Raw genomic sequence first — 22,472 nt, forward strand, 5'->3', positions numbered from 1 at the left:
ACTCATAATCTCTGGTCCAGTGACATAACCATTATACCGCAGTACCCTATCCATTAGTAGCCCAGCAATGCCCTAGCTAATTGGTTCCATCCAAATGTTTGAGGCAAGAATCTGAATGCTCCATATAACTGGCAGGGAGCAGAATAAGAGCCACATTAGCAGTCATACAGTATCAAGGAGTGGAGGAAGGTCACATTAGGCATGTGTGATCCATTAGTGAGGCGGCACTGAGAATATTGCATTCACTTAAGGTCAGCTTAGATTCAGAGAAACAGTGATGCATGAGAAAGGAGAAACAAGCCCTCACTCAGCAAATGGCCAGTTACAGGAAACTGAGATTGCCAGCACAGAGATTAAATTCTTAGCAAAATGAACCATATGAGAAGACAGGTTTCAACATAATGAGGGCAGCGAATAAAGTGGGAGCAAGAAGATTCTTTGAATTAAATTGCAAATGTGGGGCAATGATGTGCAAGTTCAGCAATACTGAGCTCAGTCAGCACAGTTTACAGAGAAACTTGTCACTGAGAAGAGGGAAGGGGGGATAAGTACGGAATAAGCCTCGGGCAATGGATATGTGACAAGACAAATAGATTTCAGTCCCAACAAGAGACACTGAATGCCGGAGATATTCACCCCAGTTGCCACCGTCTCCACCCTCCCCAACCACCCCTCAAGTTTTATGATGGCTTAGTTTATCACACTATCTGTGAGCTCTTTGATTATAGGGAAGGGGTAGAGTAGACAAACCTGATCTGTTATCCCATTTCCACAAAACATTTTCAGGAGCCACTGGCTGGCAATCTGGAGTGGGATCTCTTCCCCTCCCCGACAGCCCATAGCCCAGTGGTATCGCGACCAGTTTTAATGCTTTTTGTTGAGATCAGACTTAAATAAAAACTTATACTTATTTAGCATGTTATCAAGGTATGGCGCATCTCAACATGCTTCACATGTCTGAAATGTATTAGCTGTTGTTACAGAGACAACCATTTGGATCATCAATGAGAGTGGTAAAAAAAGGCTTGCATTTTTATAGCACTCTTCGTGACTTCAGTTTGTTGAAAGCGCTTTACAGCCAATGAAGTACTTTTGAAGTGTAGTCACTGTTGTAAACGCAGCAGCCGATTTGTGCACATCAAACTCCCACAAACAGCAATGTATAATGACCTGATCATCTGCTTTTGTGCTGTTGATTGAGAGATAAATATCAATCAGGACCAGGGATATCTCTCCTCTTCTTCCAAATAGTGCCATGGGCTCTTTCACATCCACCTGAAAGGGCAGACAGGGCCTTGGTTTAACATCTCATCTGAAAGACAGCACTTTCAATGATACAGGAGGTGTCAGCTGTGGCTCAGTTCATAGCACCCTCGCCTTTGAATCAGAGGGTTGTGGGTTCACGTCCCACTCCCGGAAACCAAGAACTGTTATTGTATTCGAAAAGAGTTGCAATCTGTGACTGTTGATAACTCAAAAGAGTTTCAATGATACAGTACTCCCTCCATACTGCACTCAAGTATCAGCCTTAATTGTTGTGGTCAAGTCCTGAATCAGGACTTGAACCCACAGCCTCCTAACACAACTATAAAAGTGCTACACACTAAGCCACAGCTGAAACAGTTAGTCTGTATTTGAGGGGAGGAATGTTGGCCCAGCACACTGGGACCATTCTTTTGTTCTTCTTTGTTCTTCCCAATAGTAAGAGTGCAAATATACAAGAACAAGTTAAATATCACTCTAATTTAATGGAGCCTTTGACACATGGATTCTAACAGCTGCTAACACTCCTTTTGATAGCCCTTCCCCCTACTAAATTAGTGAATCTATGAGTCCAAGAATGCAGAGTGAAAAATTTGAAATTTCATTTCTCTGAACGATACGCACTCTCTTCACCCACCAATCTGTCTCATTAGCCCTGCCAAGATGTGTTTGTGGGGTGTTTATTGTAAAGATTTTACATGTCATTGGCTCCACTTTTGGGCTGGAAAATGGTAAGTAACATTTGTGCCACATAAGTGCCAGGCCGGACGATCTCCAACAAGATAGAATCTAACCACCTCCCATTGAAATTCAATTGCATTACCATTTGCTGAATCCACCACCACTGGATCAGCCATATAGATACTATGGCTATGGCAGTAGGTCAGAGCCTGTGAATTTTGTGATAAATAACTGATCTCCTAACTCCTCAAAGCCTGTCCATCATTTACAAAGCACAAGTCAGGAGTGTGATGGAATAACTGTTGGCCTTGCCAGCAATGCCCACATCCCATGAACAGATATTTTTTTAAAGTTTCATCTTCACTTTCCGCTACAGTGTTTCCAGCATAGTAATATCTCCCTTATGTCTAATAGACAGTCTTTGTAAAGAGGTACTAACAGGACAGATACCCAAATGCAATACATTTAGCTTCCTCTCCTTATCTACCTACCTGATCACATCTAGCCAAGCCTTCGACAAATGGATTCTCCCACTTATCTCCTGAAAAAGATGAGCCAAATCCCATCTCCTGAACTGGGCTAATAATGTCTATTAACCAAATCAATATGCAATTGACCAATAAAGGGATAATCAGAAGCCACCGAACTTTTGAAAGTATTAAGATGCTTTTTAATGGATGTGCATGAACCCCATTTACAACTGAAGCCTGGTGTAAAATTAATGACTGAGCTCTGTCTGATATTGTTGGTGTCCAGTACAGGTGGCTGTTTGCATACAGAACATGTTGTTGGATTAAATAGATACAAGGTGAAGGCAATTTGTCTTTCATTTCCCTCAGATTTATCTCTAGTTAAAAGCTAGTACAGCATTTCTATTCTACTTCAGGGCTAGATACCTTTCATGTGAAGTTCATTACCTCTGCAGCACGCTGCTCCTTCGTAATGCAGCTGTCAAATTGTTGCTCTGGTTTATAAAGGGTTAAGTGAGGCCAAAACTTGGAATTTTGCGGGTAACAAGGAGCAATTCACTCCCTCCTGCTACTTTATAGCCCATATATGGCAGAGTCAGCTCCTACATGTATGTACAGCTCCCTGCTATATCACACTCCAATGTACAGCTCCCTGCTGTATTACATTCCAATGTACAGCTCCCTGCTGTATTACTCCCAGATGGATTATTCCATGCTGTATTACTCCCAGATATATTGCTCCCTACTGTATTACTCCTAGGTGTACTTTCCTTTGCTGTATTACACCCTAATGTATTGGTCTAAGATGTATTGCTCCATGCCATATTACTTCCAGTTGATTTTTCTATTTGTTCATGGCCTCACTGACAAGGCGAGGATCTTTACTGCCTATGTCAAATTGCCCTTGAGAAGGTTGGGTGAGCTGCCTTCTTAAACCGTGGGAGTCCACGAGGTGTAATTACACCCATGGTGCAGTTAGGGAGTGAGTTCTAGGATTTTGACCCAGTGACAATGAAGGAACATCAGTATATTACCAAGTCAGGATGGTGTGTGACTCAAAGATGAACTTGCAGATGGTGATGCTCCCATGCATCTGCTGCCCTTGCCCTTCTAGTTAATGGAGAACATGGATTTGCAAGGAACCTTGGTGAGTTGCTGCAGTGCATCTCGCAGATGATACACACTGCTGCCACTGTGCACTGGTGGTGGAGGGAGTGAATGTTTAAAGTGGGGGATAGGGTGCCAATCAAGCAAGGTGTTTTCTCTTGGATGGTCTTAAGCTTTTTGAGTGTTGTTGGAGCTGCACTCATCCAGGCAAGTGGAGAGTATTCCATCACACTCCTGTCTTGTGCCTTGTAGATGGTGGACAGGCTTTGGGGAGTCAGGAGGTGAGTTACTCTCCTCAGAGTTCCCAGCCTCTGACCTGCTCTTGTAGCCCCTGTATTTACATGACTGGAGCCCCTGTATTTATGTGACTGGTCTAGTTAAGTGTCTGGTCAATGGTAACCCCCAGGATGTTTATAGTGGGGAATTCAGCAATGTTCATGCCGTTGAATGTCAAGGGGAAATGGTTAGATTCTCTCTTCTTAGAGTTGGTCATTGCCTGGCATTCGTGTGGCATGAATGTTACTTGTCACTTATCATACCAAGCATGAATGTTGTCAAGTTCTTCTTGCATGCAGGTACGGACTGTATCAGTGTCTCAGGAGTTGTGAATGGTACAGAACATTGCACAATCATCAGTGAACATCCCCACTTCTGACCTTATATTGGTGGAAAGGTCATTAATAAAGTAGCTGAAGATGGTTGGTACCTAGGTCCAACCTGGGGAACCTGAGGAACTCCTGCAGTAATGTCCTGGGGCTGAGTGATCATCCTCCAACAACCACAACCATGATTGAGAATAGACTGATGGGGCAATAATTAGCTGGATTGGAATTGTCCTACTTTTTTGTGGACAGGACATGGTTGGGCAATTTTCTGCATTATCAGGTAGAAGTCGCTGTTGTAGCTGTACGGAACAGCCTAGCTAGGAGCTGGGATACTGACAGGGCCCATATTGCTGTATCTAGTGTCTTCAGTTATTTCTTGATATCATGTTGTGTGAATTGAATTGGCTGAAGACTGCCATCAGTGACGTTGGGGATTTCAGGAGGGGTCCGAGATGGATCATCCACTCAGCACTTCTGGCTGAAGATTGTTGCAAATGCTTTGGCCTTATCTCTTGCACTGACATGCTGGGCTTCCCCATCATGGAGGAGGAGGATGTTTGTGGAGCCTCCTTCTATGGTTAGTTGTTTAATTGTCCACACCATTCACACATTGAAATGGTGGGGCTGCTGATCTTTGATCTGATCCATTGTTTGTAGGATCACTTAGCTCTGTCTATGTATGTTGGTTCCGCTGTTTCTCATGCATGAATTTATAGCTTCACCAGGTGGGAATCTCATTTTTTGATGTGCCTGCTGCTGCTCCCAGCATGTTCTCCTACACTCCTCACTGCATCAGTGTTGGTCCTCTGGCTTGATAGTGATGATAGAGTGAGGGGTATGCTGAGTCATGAGGTTACAGATTGTGGTGGAGTACAGTTCTGCTGACCCACAACACCTCATGGATGCCCAGTTTTAAGCTGCTAGGTCCATTCTAATCTGTCCCTTATCGCACAGTGGTAGTGTCGCATGACACAATGGAGGGAAGTGTCCTTAACATGAAGGCAAGACTTAGTTTCCACAAGGATTGTGCAGTGGTCTCTCATACCAATATTGTCATGGATAGATACATCTGCAACAGGTAGATTGGTGAGGACAAGGTCAAGTAGGTTTTTCCTTCTCACCACCTGCTGCAGGCCCAGTCTGTCAGAAAAGTCTTTCAGGACTCAGCCAGCTTGGTCAATGGTTGTGCTACTTCACTCTTGGCGATGGACATTGAAGTCCCCACTCAGAGTTACGTTCTGTGCCATTGCTGCTTCAGTTCTTCTTCCAACTGATGTTCAACACAGAGGATTACTGATTCATCAGCTTAGGGAATTTGATAGGTGGTAATTAACAGAAGGTTCCTTGCACATGTTTGACCTGATGCCATAGACTTCATGGGTTCAGTGTCAATGTTAAGGACTCCCAGAGCCACTCCCTCTTGACTGTATACCACTACGCCATCACCTCTGATATGCCCAGGAATGGTCATGGAGGAGTCTAGGACATTGGCTGAAAGTTATGATTCTGTGAGTATGGCTATGTCGGGCTGTTGTTTGACTAGTATGCGGGATAACTCTCCCAGTTTTGGCATAAGTCCCCAGATGTTAGTGAGGAGGACTTTGCAGGGTTGACTGGGCTGGGTGTGCTTTTGTCATGTCCAGTGCCTAAGTCAATACTGGTGGTCCATCTAGTTTCATTCTTCTTTGATATTTTCTTGGCAGCTTGATACAACTGAGTAGCTTGCTAGGCAGCTTTAGAGGGCAGTTAAGGTCAACCACATTGGCTGTGGATCTGGAGTCACTTGTCGGCCAGACCAAATAACAGCAAAGGATTTCCTTCCCTAAGGTACATTAGAGAACCAGATGGATTTTTACAACAATCCCAGTAGTTTCATGGTCACCATTGCTGAGACCAGATTTTTATTCCAGATGTAATTAATTAATTGAATTTAAATTTCTAGTTGCTGTGGGGGGATGACCTCATGTCCCTAAAACAGGATTGCCAGATCAGTAACAATCACAATACAATCATTCCCTGTTGTGTTATTCCCAAGTGCATTTCTCCCTGCTATATTATTCTGTGGTGTATTACCTCCTTATGTACTATTCCATACCCTATTATTCTCATATGTATTATTCCCTGTTGACTTACTCTCCAATGAATTGCTTCCTGCTGTATTTCTGTCAAATGTATTGTTCTCTGTTGTATTATTCTCTGATGTAATGTTCCCTGATGTATTACTCCCTGCTGCATGGTATGTACACATGATAAAGTGCCGTACAGCTTTGTAATTTCCTTTTTTTATTTGAAGGTCTTTATCACAATAAAAGATCTGGAGTAGGAAGCAGTAAACAAGTTATTTAATTTGCACAGTGCATGGTGGACTTGAAGGCACATGTACAAGATTGGCTAGCCTTGTGCGAGTTGGAGATTTGAAAATGTTTTTCTCCCACAGGATAGTGGACACATAAAACAAATTCCCAGAGAAAGGGAGCTTGATTCAATTCGTGCCCTGGACCGAGATGTATTGGGAAAGGAGATTGAGGGTTTTAGAGATACTAATGGCACTTATGGGGAAGGTGTTGCCCCAACACTACTGGGTGTTTATGATAAAATAATTATGCAGTGGCTCTGGATGGAGCAGTATTGATGGGCTGAAAGGCCTCTTCCAGTTCTGGGCCCAACCAATGTAGAAGATCTGGTACAAGTCTCTGCCCGACTCGTATTGTTGTCGTTCTGTTAATCCATGCCTGGAAAATGTGCACAGCAATGTTAAATTCAAACCCCATGAATCCCTGCAGATTCATTCCCCATTGGCAAAATTGCCCCAATACTTGTGTAGTTCTCTTCCCCTCCACCGTCCCCCACTCACCACCCCGTCCCAACCCAGTTTCTAGTTTAGAGAATTTTTCACTGCCTCCAGGAAACACTGAAAAGAGCAGTGGAGAACCTGAAATAATCCAAGATGTAGTTGGCAGGTGAGGACAATCTTGGGTGTAAAATCTATATAAATTGCTAGAGGAAGGGAAGGCTGACAAGGTGAGAGTTGGAAAATTTTGAGAGAAATGAATGAGTCAAAATCAAAGATTGTACTCTGACTTCAACAAGGTGAGGTGACAGAAAAGAGGAGGAAGATGGTGTACTTGACAAGGAGCAATGACAATAAATACTTTGATAAAATAGTGACAAGGAAGATTGGGGGAGGGGGAAAGAGACAACTTGGAAGCTAGAGTTGAGAGTAGATTCAAACATTAGATGTGCTTTTGTTCATGTGTGAGAGTTGTAAGAGGAGAAGGACTTGCATTTCTATCGCACCTTTCCCACCTCAGGATGTTCCAAGGTGTTTTACAGTTTGAGGCCAATGGATGATCCAAGTCTAGGTGGGGTAGAGGAACAAAGGGATCTCTGAGTACAAATACACCAACCACTAAAAGTTGCACTATAGGTTAGTAAGGCCATAAAAAAGGCAAGCCAAGTTCTAGGCTTTATTTCTCGAGGGATAGAATTGAAAGGTAGATAAGTTATGCTAAACCTATATTGAATCTTGGTTAGACCACACTTAGGGTGCTGCATGCAGTTCTGATCACCATAATATAGAAAAGATATAAAGACATTGGGAAGGGTGCCGAGAAGATTTACAAGAATGATATCAAAAATGTATGGGTATACATATTAGGAAAGGATTCACAAGCCAGGTCTCTTTTCTCCTGCAAAAAGAGGGCTGAGGAGCGACCTAATAGAGGTCTTTAAAATTATAAAAGATTTTGATGGTGAATACAGAGAAAATGTTTCCTCTTGTGGGGAAGAGCATAAATAGAAACCATCAATACAGTTATCAGATAATCACCGAGAAATCCAATAGGGGATTCAGAAGAAATTCCTTAAGCCAAATAGCGGTGAGAACGTGGAACTCGCTACCACAGGAAGTTACCATGATAACATAGATGCATTTAAGGGGAGGCTAGACAAGTATATGAGAGGGAATAAAGGATTACGTTGATAAATTTAGCTGAAGATGGGAGGAGGCTCAAGTGGGGCATAAACACCAGCATGGGCTGGTTGGACTGAATGGCCGGTTTCATATATCCTTTGCAATCCTATGTATATGTTGTAATGTAGAAAACACGACAGCCAGTTTGCACAGCAAGCTCTCACAAACAGCAATAAAATAAATAACCAGGTTATCTATTTTGGTGATGTTGGCTGAGGGCTAACTATTAGCTTGGACACAAACTTCACTGCTCAAAATTCAAATAGTGTCATGAGATATTTTACATTCACCTGAGAGGCCAGGTAGGGTCTCGGTTTAACTTCTCAGCCGAAAGACAACAGCTCCAACAATGCAGCACTACACTGAAATGTCAGCCTAAATTTTGTGCTCAAGTCTCTGGACAATCCACAATGTTATAGAGTCATAGAGTCATAGAGGTCTACAGAAAAAGGCCCTTCGGCCCATCGAGTCTGAGCCGGTCAAACAAGTACTGAACCATTCTAATGTTATTGCTATTACAGAGACTTGGTTGAAGGATGGACAGGATTGGCAGATAAATGTTCCAGGATTTAGATGTTTCAGGCAGGATAGAGAGGGATGTAGAAGAGGTGGGGGAGTTGCACTGCTGGTTAAGGGGAATATTACAGCTGTACGACAGGAGGACACCTCGGTAGGCTCATGCAGCGAGGCAGTATGGGTAGAGCTCCGGAATAGGAAGGGTGCAGTCACAATGTTGGGGGTTTACTATAGGAATCCCAATTGCCGGCGGGAGATTAAGGAACAGTTATGTAGGCAGATTTTGGAAAGATGAAAAAGCAATAGGGTTGTTATGGGGTGATTTTAACTTTCCCTATATTGACTGGGAATCACTTAGCGCTAGGGGTTTGGATGGTGCAGAATTTGTAAGGTGCATCCAGGAGGGCTTCCTGAGACAATATGTAGATAGTCCAACTAGGGAAGGGGCAATACTGGACCTGGTATTAGGGAATGAACCCGGCCAGGTGGTGGAAGTTTCAGTAGGGGAGCATTTCGGGAAAAGTGACCATAATTCAGTAAGTTTCAAGGTACTGGTGGATACGGATAACAGGAGTCTTCGAGTTAAGGTGCTTAATTGGGGGAAGTCTATTTATAACAATATTAGGCAGGTACTGAGGAATCTAGACTGGAGGCAGATGTTTGAGGGCAAATCAACAACTGACATGTGGGGGGCTTTCAAACGTCAGTTGATAAGAATTCAGGACCGGCATGTTCCTGCTAGGTTGAAGGATAAGCATGGCAAGTTTCAGGAACCTTGGATAATGAAGGATATTGTGAGATTAGTCAAAAAGAAAAGGGAAGAATTCATAAGCGCTAGAAGGCTGGGAACAGATGAAGCCTGTGGAGAATATAAAGAAAGTAGGAAGAAACTTAAGCAAGGAGTCAGGAGGGCTAAAAGGGGTCATGAAAAGTCACTGGCAACCAGGATTAAGGAAAATCCCAAGGCCTTTTATACATATGTGAAAAGCAAGAGGGTAGCCAGGGAAAGGGTAGGCCCACTCAGGGACAGAGGTGGAAATCTGTGTGTGGAGCCAGAAGAAATGGGAGAGATACTAAATGAATACTTCTCATCAGTTTTCACCAAAGAGAAGGACTTAGCGGTCGATTTGTCCAGGAAAGAGTATGTAGATAGCCTGGATCATGTTGAGATCAAAAAAGAGGAGGTGTCAGGCGTCTTGAAGAATATTAGGGTGGATAAGTTCCCAGGGCCAGATGGGATCTACCCCAGAGTACTGAAGGAGGCAAGGGAGGAGATTGCTGGAGCCTTGACAGAAATCTTTTTATCCTCACTGGCTAAGGGTGAGGTCCCAGAGGACTGGAGAATGGCCAATGTTGTTCCATTGTTTAAGAAGGGTAGCAGGGATAATCCAGAAAATTACAGGCCGGTGAGCCTTACGTCAGTGGTAGGGAAATTATTGGAGAAGATTCTTCGTGACAGGATTTACTACCATTTGGAAGCAAATGGGCGTATTAGTGAGAGGCAGCATGGTTTTGTGAAGGGGAGGTCATGCCTCACTAACTTGATTGAGTTTTTCGAGGAAGTGACAAAGATGATCGACGATGGAAGGGCAGTGGATGTTATATACATGGATTTCAGTAAGGCCTTTGACAAGGTCCCTCATGGCAGACTGGTACAGAAAGTAAAGTCGCACGGGATCAGAGGTGAGCTGGCAAGATGGATACAGAATTGGCTTGGTCATAGAAGACAGAGAGTAGCAGTGGAAGGGTGCTTTTCTGAATGGAGAGCTGTGATTAGTGGAGTTCCACAGGGATCAGTGCTGGGACCTTTGCTGTTTGTAGTATACATAAATGATTTGGAGGAAAATGTAACTGGGCTAATTAGTAAGTTTACAGACAACACTAAGGTTGGAGGAGTTGCAAATAGTGAAGAGGGTTGTCAAAGGATACAAAGGGATATAGATCGGTTGGAGACTTGGGCTGAGAAATGGCAGATGGAGTTTAATCCGGACAAATGCGAGGTAATGCATTTTGGAAGGTCTAATACAGGCAGGAATTATACAGTAAATGGCAGAACCCTTAAGTGCATTGACGGGCAGAGGGATCTGGGTGTACAGGTCCACAGGTCACTGAAAGTGGCAACGCAGGTGGATAAGGTAATCAGGAAGGCATATGGCATGCTTGCCTTCATTGGCAGGGGTATTGAGTATAAAAGCTGGGAAGTCATGCTGCAGCTGTATAGAACCTTGGTTAGGCCACACTTGGAATATTGCGTGCAATTCTGGTCGCCACATTACCAGAAGGATTTGGAGGCGTTGGAGAGGGTGCAGAGGAGGTTTACCAGGATGCTGCCTGGTCTGGAGGTTATTAGCAATGAGGAGAGGTTGGAGAAACTCGGATTGTTCTTACTAGAGCGACGGAGATTGAGGGGCGACTTGATAGAAGTTTACAAAATTATGAGTGGCATGGACAGAGTAGATAGTCAGAAGCTTTTTCCCAGGGTGGAAGAGTCAATTACTAGGGGACATAGATTTAAGGTGAGAGGAGAAAACTATAGAGGAGATGTGTGGGGCAAGTTTTTTACGCAGAGGGTAGTGAGTGTCTGGAATTCGCTGCCAGAGGAGGTGGTGGAAGCAGGTATAATAGTGGTGTTTAAGAGGCAGCTTGAAAAATACATGAATAGGATGGGAATAGAGGGATACGGACCCCGGAAGTGCAAAATGTTTTAGTTGACGGGCAATATGATCGGCGCAGGCTTGGAGGGCCGAAGGGCCTGTTCCTGTGCTGTACTTTTCTTTGTTCTTAATCCCATTTTCCAGCACTAGGCCCATAACCTTGTATGCCATGGCATCGCATGTGCACATCCAAATACTTCTTAAATGTTATGAGGGTTTCTGCCTCTACCACCCTTTCAGGCAGTGAGTTTCAGATTCCCACCACCCTCTGGGTGAGAAACTTCTACCTCACATCCCCTCTAAACCTCCTGCCCCTTATCTTAAATCTATACCCCCTGGTTATTGATCCCTCCACCAAGGGGAAAAGTTCCTTCCTGTCTATCCTATCTATGCCCCTCATAATTTTATACAGCTCAATCATGTCCCCCCTCAATCTCCTCTGCTCCAGGGAAAATAACCTCAGTCCATCCAATCTCTCCCCTTAACTAAAACTATCCAGCCCAGGCAACATCCTGGTAAATCTCCTCTGCACTCTCTCTAGAGCAATCACATCCTTCCTAAGATGCAGATTCCAGAACTGCACGCAATACTCTAGCTGTGGCCTAACCAGCGTTTTATACAGTTCCAGCATAACCTCCCTGCTCTTATATTCTATGCCTCGACTAATAAAGGCAAGTATCCGATATGCCTTCTTAACCACCTTATCTACCTGGCCCGCTACCTTAAGGGACCGGTAGACATGCACACCAAGGTCCCTCTGATCCTCGGTACTTCCCAGGGTCCTACCATTCATCGTGTATTCCCGTGCCTTGTTTGTCCTGCCCAAGTGCATCACCTCACACTTATCCAGATTAAATTCCATTTGCCACTGATCTGCCCATCTGAGCAGCCCATCTATATCCTCCTGTAATCTAAGGCTATCCTCCTCACTATTTGTCACCCCACCAATTTTCGTGTCATCCGCGAACTTACTGATCAACCTTCCTACATTCAAGTCTAAATCGTTTATATATACCACAAACAGCGAGGGACCCAACATCGACCCCTGTGGAACCCCACCAGACACAGGCATCCAGTCACAAAAACACCCCTTGACCATCAACCCTCTGCTTCCTGCCACTCAGCCAATTCTGGATCCAATTTGACAAATTGCCTTGGATCCCATGGACTCTTACCTTCGTTATCAGTCTCCCATGCGGGACCTTATCAAAAGCCTTGCTGAAGTCCAAGTAGACTAGTCAAATGCATTGCCCTCATCTACACACCTGGTTGCCTCTTCTAAAAATTCAATCAAATTGGTCAGATATGATCTCCCCTTAACAAAACCATGCTGACTGTCCTTGATTAATCCCTGCCTCTCCAAGTGTAGATTAATTCTGTCCCTCAGAATTGTTTCCAATAGTTTCCCCACCACTGAGGTTAGACTGACTGGCCTGTAGTTCCCTGGTTTATTTCTTCCTCCCTTCTTGAATAATGGTACCACATTGGCTGTCCTCCAGTCCTCTGGCACCTCTCCTGTGGCCAGAGAGGTATTGAAAATTATTGCTAGCGCCCCTGCTATCTCCTCCCTTGCCTCACGCAACAGCCTGGGATACATTTCACCCAGGCCTGGAAATTTATCTACTTTTAAGCCTGCCAGACCACTTAGAACCTCCTCCCTTTCTATGCTAATTTCTTCAATTATACCACAGTCCTTCTGCCTGATTTCCATACTCACGTCATGCCCCTCACTTGTGAACACAGACACAAAGTATTCATTTAGAACCCTACCTATGTCTTCCGGCTCTACACACAAATTACCACTACGGTCCTTAATGGGTCCTACTCTTTCCCTAGTTATCCTCTTACTCTTAATGTACTTGTAAAATAACTTTGGATTTTCCATTACTTTACCTGCCAATGTTTTTTCATGCCTCCTTTTTGCTCTCCTAATTTCCTTTTTAAGTTCCCCCCTACACATTCTATACTCCTCTAGGGCTTCCACTGTTTTGAGCCCTCAGTATCTGCCATAAGCCTCCCTTTTTCTCTTCATCCAATCCTGTATATCCCTCGACATCCAGGGTTCCCTGGATTTGTTGGTCCCACCCTTTGTCTTTATTGGAATATGCTGGCCCTGTATTCTCCCTATTTCCTTCTTGAATGAGTCCCACTGCTGACGCAGATTTACTTGAAAGTAGCTGCTCCCAGTCCACTCTGGCTAAATCGTATCTGATCTTATTAAAATCGGCCTTCCCCCAATTTAGAACTCTGATTTCTGGCCCTTCCTTGTCCTTTTCCATAACAATCTTGAATCTAATGAAGTTATGATCACTATCTTCAAAATGCTCCCCCACTGATACCTTTACCACTTGCCCGGCTTCATTCCCTAAAATTAAGTCCAGGACCACCCCCTCTTTTGTAGGACCTTCTTCGAAATGGCTTAAAAAGCTCTCCTGGATGCGTTTGAAGAATTCCACTCCCTCTAAACCTATCACACGATGACTAACCCAGTTAATGTTGGGGAAGTTGAAATCCCCCATTATTATTACCCCATTAGTTTTACACTTCACTGAAATTTGCCTACATATCTGCTCTTCTATTTCTCTCTGACTATTTGGGGGCCTATAGTACACTCCCAGCAATGTGATTGCTCCTTTTTTGTTTTTCAGTTCTACCTATATGGCTTCATTTGAGGAGTCTTCTAAGATGTCATCCCTCCTTACTGCTGTAATCGATTCCTTGATCAATATTGCAATACCCTCTCCTCTTTTACCTCCTTCCGTGTCTCGCCTGAAGACCCTATATCCTGGAATATTGAGCTGCCAATCCTGCCCCTCTCTCAACCATGTCTCTGTGACAGCAATGACATCATCCTTTCATGTGTTAATTTGTGCCCTCAACTCATCTGCCTTATTCGTCAGACTCCTTGCATTAAAATAAATATCATCCAAGCTTGCCAAACACACTTGTGCCTTAACTGGCTTATAATTTCTATGCCTTCCAGACTCACTTGCTCTCTCTTCTAATTTTGCCAGTACATTCCCCCTGCTGAATCTCCTCTCAGGATCTCCCATCCCCCTGCCAAGTTAGTTTAAACCCTCCCCAACAGCACTAGCAAACCTCCCCGCAAGGATGTTGTTCCCATTCCAGTTCAGGTGCAACCCATCTGTCTTGTACAGGTCCCACCGCCCCCAGAAACAGTCCCAATGTCCCAGAAATCTAAAGCCCTCCCTCCTGCACCATCTTTCCAGCCACGCATTCATCTGGACTAACCTCCTATTTCTATACTCACTAGCGTGTGGCACCAGAAGTAATCCAGAGATTACTACCTTTGAGGTCCTGTTTTTTAATCTGTTTCCTAGCTCCCTAAATTCTGCTTGCAGGACCTCATCCCTCTTTCTACCTATGTCATTGGTACCAAAATGTACCACGATCACTGTCTGTTTGCCCTCCCCCTTTGGAATGCCCTGCAGCCGTTCAGTGACATCCTTGACCTTGGCACCAGGGAGGCAACATACCATCCTGGAGTCACGTCTATGGCCGCAGAAACGCCTGTCTGTTCCCCTTACTATCGAGTCTCCTACCACTATTGCTCTTCCCCTCTTTTTCCTCCCCCACTGAGCAGCTGAGCCACTCACAGTGCCATGAGCATGGCTGCACTCCCCAGACGAACCGTCACTCTTACCGTTTCCCAACACAGAAAAATGGTTCTTGAGTGAGATGCACCCTGGGGATTTCCTGACTACCTGCCTGACAACTTTCTTCTGACTTATGGTCACCCATTCCCTCTCTGTCTGCACTTGCGTAAACTGTGGGGTGACCACGTCTAAAAATGTGCTATCCACGAAACTCTCAGCCTCTCGGATGCACCTCAGTGCCTCCAGCTGCTGCTCAAGCTCCAAAACTCGGAGCTCAAGTAGCTCATGTTCTGACTCAAGAGGAATTCATGCTACTCGCTGAGCCACAGCAAACACAGGGGAGGTGTTAAAACATTGGCCAGGACTTTTCTCAGAGAGCTAAATGCTGTTAAGGGGAAAATGGATTGATGGGAAAAGAATTTATAATCTGTTAGACACACTAGTGCTTGGTTTAAGAACATTTCCTGTATGGTTAGGATTGGGAATATGAAAGCAAGAAAGCAAAGGAAGGTTTTCAGTAACTCAATATCTTTAAAGCTCAGCTTTGGAAGGAAGTTAATACCACATTTAAGAGTTCTGCCGAGTCAAATTAAATTTGAAATGTAATGAATCATTTAATCCTCAAGCCTGCTTTTGTCCTTCTGGATGTCAAAACAAACATAGTCACCTCATTAAAGCACTTTTGTTTCTCACATTCAGAATCCACTGTAAATGTACTGTCCTGAATATGCAGCACTTGAGAGAAAAGACCATTTAGTTACCCCTTTCTATAGCCCATGTACAATCTCCTCTATCATGGACCCAATCCACCCATTGAATCTCCTTCTTCATCCCATGTGCAAGAATTTCTGTTTATTTATCTGTTTACCATGTTCCTCCCATTTTTGTGCATTCTATGTCAACTGGAAGATAATTTGATAGAAAACTGCCTAGAATACTAATAGCTGCTTTTTATATGTCTTTAGAAGCTTGATGCCCAAGACACTGGATGGTCAAATCACCATGGAGAAAACACCCAGTTACTTTGTTACCAGAGAGACACCAAAACGAATCTTCTCAATGGCAAAGGATACTAAACTCATCGTAGTGGTCAGGAACCCAGTGACCAGAGCCATTTCAGACTATACCCAGACACTGTCCAAGAAACCTGAGATTCCAACCTTTGAAGTTCTGGCCTTCAAGAACAGGACCCTGGGCCTGATCGATGCCTCTTGGAGTGCTATCCGCATTGGAATCTATGCCTTGCACCTGGAGAACTGGCTCCAGTTCTTTCCGCTCTCCCAAATCCATTTTGTCAGCGGGGAGAGGCTCATCATTGACCCAGCTGGAGAAATGGGCAAAGTGCAGGACTTCTTGGGCCTCAAGAGGATCGTCACGGACAAACACTTTTACTTCAACAAAACCAAGGGATTTCCTTGCCTGAAGAAACCAGAGAGCAGCAGCACACCGAGGTGTCTAGGCAAATCAAAAGGAAGGACTCATGTCCAGATAGATCCAGATGTTATCGAGCAACTAAAGGAATTTTACAGACCATATAATATAAAGTTTTATCAAATGGTGGGACATGACTTTCGATGGGACTAATCACTAACCACACCACAAGTTGAGAAAGTAAAGGAGAAAGCATATAAACGTCTTCCATTATAGATGATTTACTATATTGAAAAGGATAGCCTTGTTATGGCACGCACCAGGCAGACTGTACCAGAGCTCAACCCTGAGCTCTTGAGGGTAGACTGTGAGCTTAAGGATCCCCCTCCTTAATTCATCAAAGTTTAGGCCAACCCTGGGGCAACCACTGGGGAAACTAATGTCAACCATTGGGGCAACCACCTGGGAAACCAAACAGGGCCAACCACTGAGGAAAATAGGGCTAACTACTGTGGCAACCACGGGGGGAACCCAGGGCTAACCACTGTAAGAACGAGCGGGGAAACCAGGGCTAGCCACTGTGAGAACCAGCTGGGAAACCAGGGCTAGCCACTGTGAGAACCAGCTGGGAAACCAGGGCTAGCCACTGTGAGAACCAGCTGGGAAACCAGGGCTAGCCACTGTGAGAACCAGCTGGGAAACCAGGGCTAGCCACTGTGAGAACCAGCGGGGAAACCAGGGCTAGCCACTGTGAGAACCAGCTGGGAAACCAGGGCTAGCCACTGTGAGAACCAGCGGGGAAACCCGGGCTAGCCACTGTGAGAACCAGCGGGGAAACCAGGGTTAACCACTGTGAGAACCACTGGGGAAACCAGGGTGAACCACCATGGGAATCACTGGGGAAACCAGGGTGAACCACTGTGGAAGCCAGGGCTAACCACTGTGAAAGCCAGGGCTAACCACTGTGGGAACCAGCGGGGAAACCAGGGTGAACCACTGTGGGAATCACTGGGGAAACCAGGGCTAACCACTGTGGGAACCACTGGGGGAAACCCGGGCGAGGAACCAGCGGGGAAACCAGGATCAACCATCACTTGGGCAACAAGGGGCGACTACTGAGGCAACATATTGGCGTCTGTTCAAATGATGTGTTTTTTTAAAGTGAAATGTATTGTATTGTACCAATATTGTTGGCCTCTGGAATATTGCCATCTAAACTAATCGGAATTCTAAGTTTCACCTGCTCTCTGAGACAAACAGACACTCGCCCCTTCACAGCATAAAACAAAGATTCCAATAAAAATCCTTCTGCAGCATGTATCATGGTTGAAGGAGTGATTGAATGTGGAGGCCTATGCTTCTCTCCCATTATTGATTTTCTCCTTCATAGTTTATTTTACTGCAATCGTTAATCTCTCTTTTCTAATCCCTGTGGGTGTTTCAGTTGTCAGAGGCTTATTTAGCTTGGATTTATCAGCAATTGTCCCAACTATATGTGCTATATGATACCACAGAGTATATTATTTTGTATTTATTCTCAGAATGTGGGCTAGCAGTTATTGTCCATGCCTTGTCAGTGGGCCTCTTCTTGTACCATGGGTAGAGATTTAAGTAACTTGATAGGCCACTTTAGAGAGCAGTTAAGAGTCAACCATGATGGTGTGGGACCCAGAGTCACAAACCGGGCCAGACTGGGTGAGGACAGTAAGTTTCCTTCCAGAAAGAATATTAATGAAGCAGTTGGGTTTTTACAACAATCTGATAGCTTTGTGGGCACTTTCACTGACACTCGGCATTTATTTTCAAATTAAACTAAATTCAAACACTCAAATGCCCATCGTGGAATTATTTACAGATAATTTTTACCTCGGACAATAATATAAAATGGATGATATTGTTAGGGCCAAGTCCGGAGGGGTGAATAATCTCCTCTCTTTTCCACTCCTCAGGTTGGTTATAACAGAGTTTGAACTTTTAAAAAGTTGTGATTTTCTTCAATTCAGTATGTACTTAACCATAGGTAAAGCTATATGAAGAAATAAGCCAGCCAAATCTCTTGAGAGAACAAGTAAGGAGTTAGTTTTATTGTTAGACCTCACTCAGGTAAAAGTACATATGAACAAGGAGCAGGAGTAGGCCATTCAGGCCCTCAAGCCTGCTCCACCATTTAATAGAATCATGGCTGATCTGATAGTAACCTGAAATCTGCATCCCACCCACCCCCAATAACCTATCAACCCCTTGCTTACCAAGAATATATCCACCTCTGCCTTAAAAATATTCAAAGACTCTGCTTCCACCACCTCTTCAGGAACAGAATTCCAAAGACTCACGACCCTCTGAGTGAAAAAATGTCACCTCATCTCTGTTATAAATGGGCAACCCATTATTTTTAAACAGCAACCCCCAGCTCTAGATTTTCCCACAAGAGGAAACATTCTCTCCACGTCCACTCTGTCAAGGCACCTCAGGATCTTATATGTTTCAATCAATTCGCCTCTTACTCTTCTAAACTCCAGCGGATACAAGCCTAGTCTGTCCAACCTTTCCTCATAAGACAACCCATCCATTTCAGGTATTAGCCTAGGAAACCTTCTCTGAACTGCTTCCAATGCATTTACATCCTTCCTTAAATAAGGTAACCAATACTGTACACAGTACTCCAAATGTGGTCTCACTAGTGCCTTGTACAACTGATGCATAAGCTCCCTATTTTTGTATTCAATCCCCCTTGGAACAAATGATAACATTCTATTAGCTTTCCTAATTACTTACTGTACTTGCATACTAGCCTTTTATGATTCATGCACTAGGACACCCGGATCCCTCTGCAATCTCTCACCATTTAGATAATATGCTTCTCTTTTATTCTTCCTGTCAAGATGGACAATTTCACATTTTCCCACATTATAATCCATTTGCCAGATCTTTGCCCACTCATTTAACCTATCTGTATCATTTTGTAGCCTCCTTATGTCCTCTTCATAATTTACTTTCCTATCTATCTTTGTGTCAGCAGCAAATTTGGCAACCATCTCTTCAATCCCTTCATCCAAATCATTCATATAAATTGTAAATACTTGAGGTCCCAACACTGATCCCTGTGGCATACCACTCATTACATCTTGCCAACCTGAAAAAGACTTATTTAAAAAGCAAAAACACATCCCAAATCCCAAGCTGTACATGCACACACACGCATACACAACATACACAGGCACGCACAACGGACACACACACATACACACACTAGCATGCAAAACAGAACAAGTTACAGGATGGAGGAGGTGGAATTGATAAGAGTTAAAGTCCATAAGAAGAAAAAGAGATATATGTTCCGAGGCTCCTTTGGTGATCTTGAAATTCCAGTGGTGTTGCAGCCATGTATGCTGGTTCTTTTTCTTGAGACAGTCTCTTTTAACTGTAATCCATCTTTTCCAAAGTGGATGCTATGACACTTTAAGTTCCTTTTGATCAAAATTATCCATCTCTGTGATGTATTCCAAAATGTAACAGAGATTGGGTCCCAAACCTTAGACTACCAGAGTGAGAGAGAGTTGATGTTACATTCTGTAAGTCTTCTTTCTTATGTTACTGGTGCATTCTGTAGACCCCTTTTTTGCTGTAATAATCAGGCAAGCTTATAATCATAGTTTTTCACAAGTGGGGTTCTGATCATGTGACAGCTGGCTATTGAGACACAATGGAGGGCAATCTCTATGAACGAAGGAACTTTGATCTCCCATTGTCAAAACTATCAAGATGCCATCGAAACAGATAGGAGGTCCTTAGTACGCTCCTTGAATAATGAGTTTTGTTAGTCCTTTTTTTTAGTCCTGGCAGTTTCTGAAGTTAGGAAGTCTGGTAGCCTATTGCCCTGTTTTGCAGTGAGTTCAGACAATGGCAGGTGTGAAGTCCATCAGGGGAACTGCCTAGACATGTCTGTTGCTAATCCCCTTTCAAAGGCTTCTAGAAACTTGGCCAATTTGTAGGCCAGGTGACTTCTGCAGCCATTTTAAAACACAATGGCTTTTCAGTTCTAGCTGTTTTCTTTCCTTTTTAAAAACAATCCAGGGCATTACACTGGCTGATTAAACTAACAATTAATATTACACATTGCACATGATGCATTGCCATGAAAATATGATAATGCAAATGGGGAGAGATGTATAACAGGCAGCTGAATCAATATCACCTGTTTTACAATATAACAAAAAGTCAAAATTACACCCACATTCTCTAGATTACCAGTTCAGTAACATAAGGCGGAATTTTATGCTGGGGTCCAGCTGCATTTTGCAGCCCCGCCCCACCGCGACGGGGCCATAAAATTCCGCCCATAATTACTACATTACAGTATCTGCCCCATGTAAATGTGGTCTTTCTGTTAGCTATGAATCCCCTCTATTTCTCCACCCAGCTGGGTTTCTTCCTGGACAGGTCTTGCTGGATCAGTTAGTTGCCTCAAATATCTCTAACAGCTAATTTATGTGAATTCCTCTTTTTGATTGACTGCCCTGTCCTCAAAACGTTTCCCTATGTTTTGTTGTTAGCAGGTATAAGGAATTAATTACTGTGGTAATGTAGGGAAACTCAATAGTCAATTTGACAGAGAAAAGGAATAATGCTCTAAAAGGAACAGATGTGTTGTTTAATCAAAGGAATTACAGCATGACTGTGACATACTAAGTTGTCCAAATCTACAGTAAAAGATACTCAGGTTGTAGGATTCAGCCAAACAATTGAATTATGGAAGGCTCTAATAAATTGTCTCTTTCACAAGTTTATATGTAAAGATTAGCACTGATGCACTTTGGAGACAGCATAGGTAATACAATGCTTCTGCTTCTGTTGTGTTGGCATCACAGACTAATATATGTATTCCACCAAAATTTATATGGGTGGCATTAGCTAAACGAGGCATGACTTACTAGTGAACCAATAGCATAGGAATATAGGAACAGGAGTAAGCCATTCAGCCCCTCAAGCCTGTACCACAGCTCAATTAGATCATGGCTGCTCTGTATTCTAACTCCATCTACCCACCTTCGCTCTATATCCCTTATTACCCTTGGCTAGCAGAAACCATCAATCTCAGACTTAAAGTTTTTAGTTGAGCTAGCAAACAACTGGTACTGACTGAATCCCCATTTGAAATAGTCACTGATTTTCTACTAGATGACTACTTTTAACTCGTTTCATCATTCAGCATCGGCTTCATTAGGATAATGAAAGAATAGCATAATTCTATATGGCCACAGCAGACAGACACTCACTCCTGCTGCTCCAACCTTGCACCAGCCCCCAACCCTCCCGTTCCCCACAACAGTCTGGGTTGTATAATGTCAAGAAGCATTAGCCAGAGATGAATGCAGACATTGTGATTTAATTAGAATAGCTACTCTCTCAAATTACATTGAGCAATGGGTTTGTCTCCAACTTTCGAAGGTCAAAATCCTCAGCACTTGACGTAACAAGGTCTTGCAGTTAGTAACCTTATATTCTTGGTGGTGCTGTGTCAATAGTGACATTTTATTATCCTTGGAACAGATTTACTTAAGCTTATTGATCGATGAAAGAGAGTATTGTCACAGTATAATGAAATCTACTTCATATCATCCGTCTGAGCATTATCTGCCGTCATTTCTACAGCATGAAGTTGTCAGAAATGGAAAGGATTCACACAATGTTTTTGTTTTTATTGAGGAAATTGGGTGAAGGGCCAAAGCTTCTAAGAGAAAGACTCAACTAAGATTGCAAAAAAAGAAAGTAGATGGGAAGATGGGGTAAATCAACTTGCCAGAAGGTTATGGATTCAAGTTCCACTCCAGAGACATGCGCATACAATCCAGGCCGACACTTCAGTGCAGTACTGAGGGATGAGTACTTTCAGGTGAGACATTAAACTGAGCGCCCACCACCACCAACCCCCCTTTGCCCTCTCAGCTGGACACGAAAGATCCTATTGCACTATACAAAAAATAGCAGTGGAGTTTTCCCTGGTATACTTGGACAATTTTTAACTTTCAACACACATTAATAAAACAGACTATCTGCTCATTTTGACATTGTTGTTTGTGGAATCTTGCTGCGCACAAATTGGCTGCGGCGTTTCTTACATTACCACAATTACTGCCCTTCAAAAGTATGTCTTCGGCTGTGAAACACTTTGAGATGTCTTGAGATTATAAAAGGCAGTGTGGAAATGCAAGCCT

General features: G+C 43.6%; 1 protein-coding gene across 1 annotated transcript in view; it reads left to right on the top strand.

Moving 5' to 3' along the window:
- LOC144691215 (heparan sulfate glucosamine 3-O-sulfotransferase 2-like) overlaps positions 1-16,470 on the top strand; it is a 79,048-nt gene extending 62,578 nt beyond the window's left edge. Inside the window, exon 3 of the mRNA XM_078559269.1 lies at positions 15,852-16,470. Coding sequence (XP_078415395.1) covers positions 15,852-16,470 — 619 coding nt within the window. The remainder of the gene's footprint in view (positions 1-15,851) is intronic.
- The last annotated feature ends 6,002 nt before the right edge of the window (positions 16,471-22,472 follow it).

This window comes from Cetorhinus maximus, chromosome 15 (assembly GCF_964194155.1).
Source record: "Cetorhinus maximus chromosome 15, sCetMax3.hap1.1, whole genome shotgun sequence".
Taxonomy (NCBI): domain Eukaryota; kingdom Metazoa; phylum Chordata; class Chondrichthyes; order Lamniformes; family Cetorhinidae; genus Cetorhinus; species Cetorhinus maximus.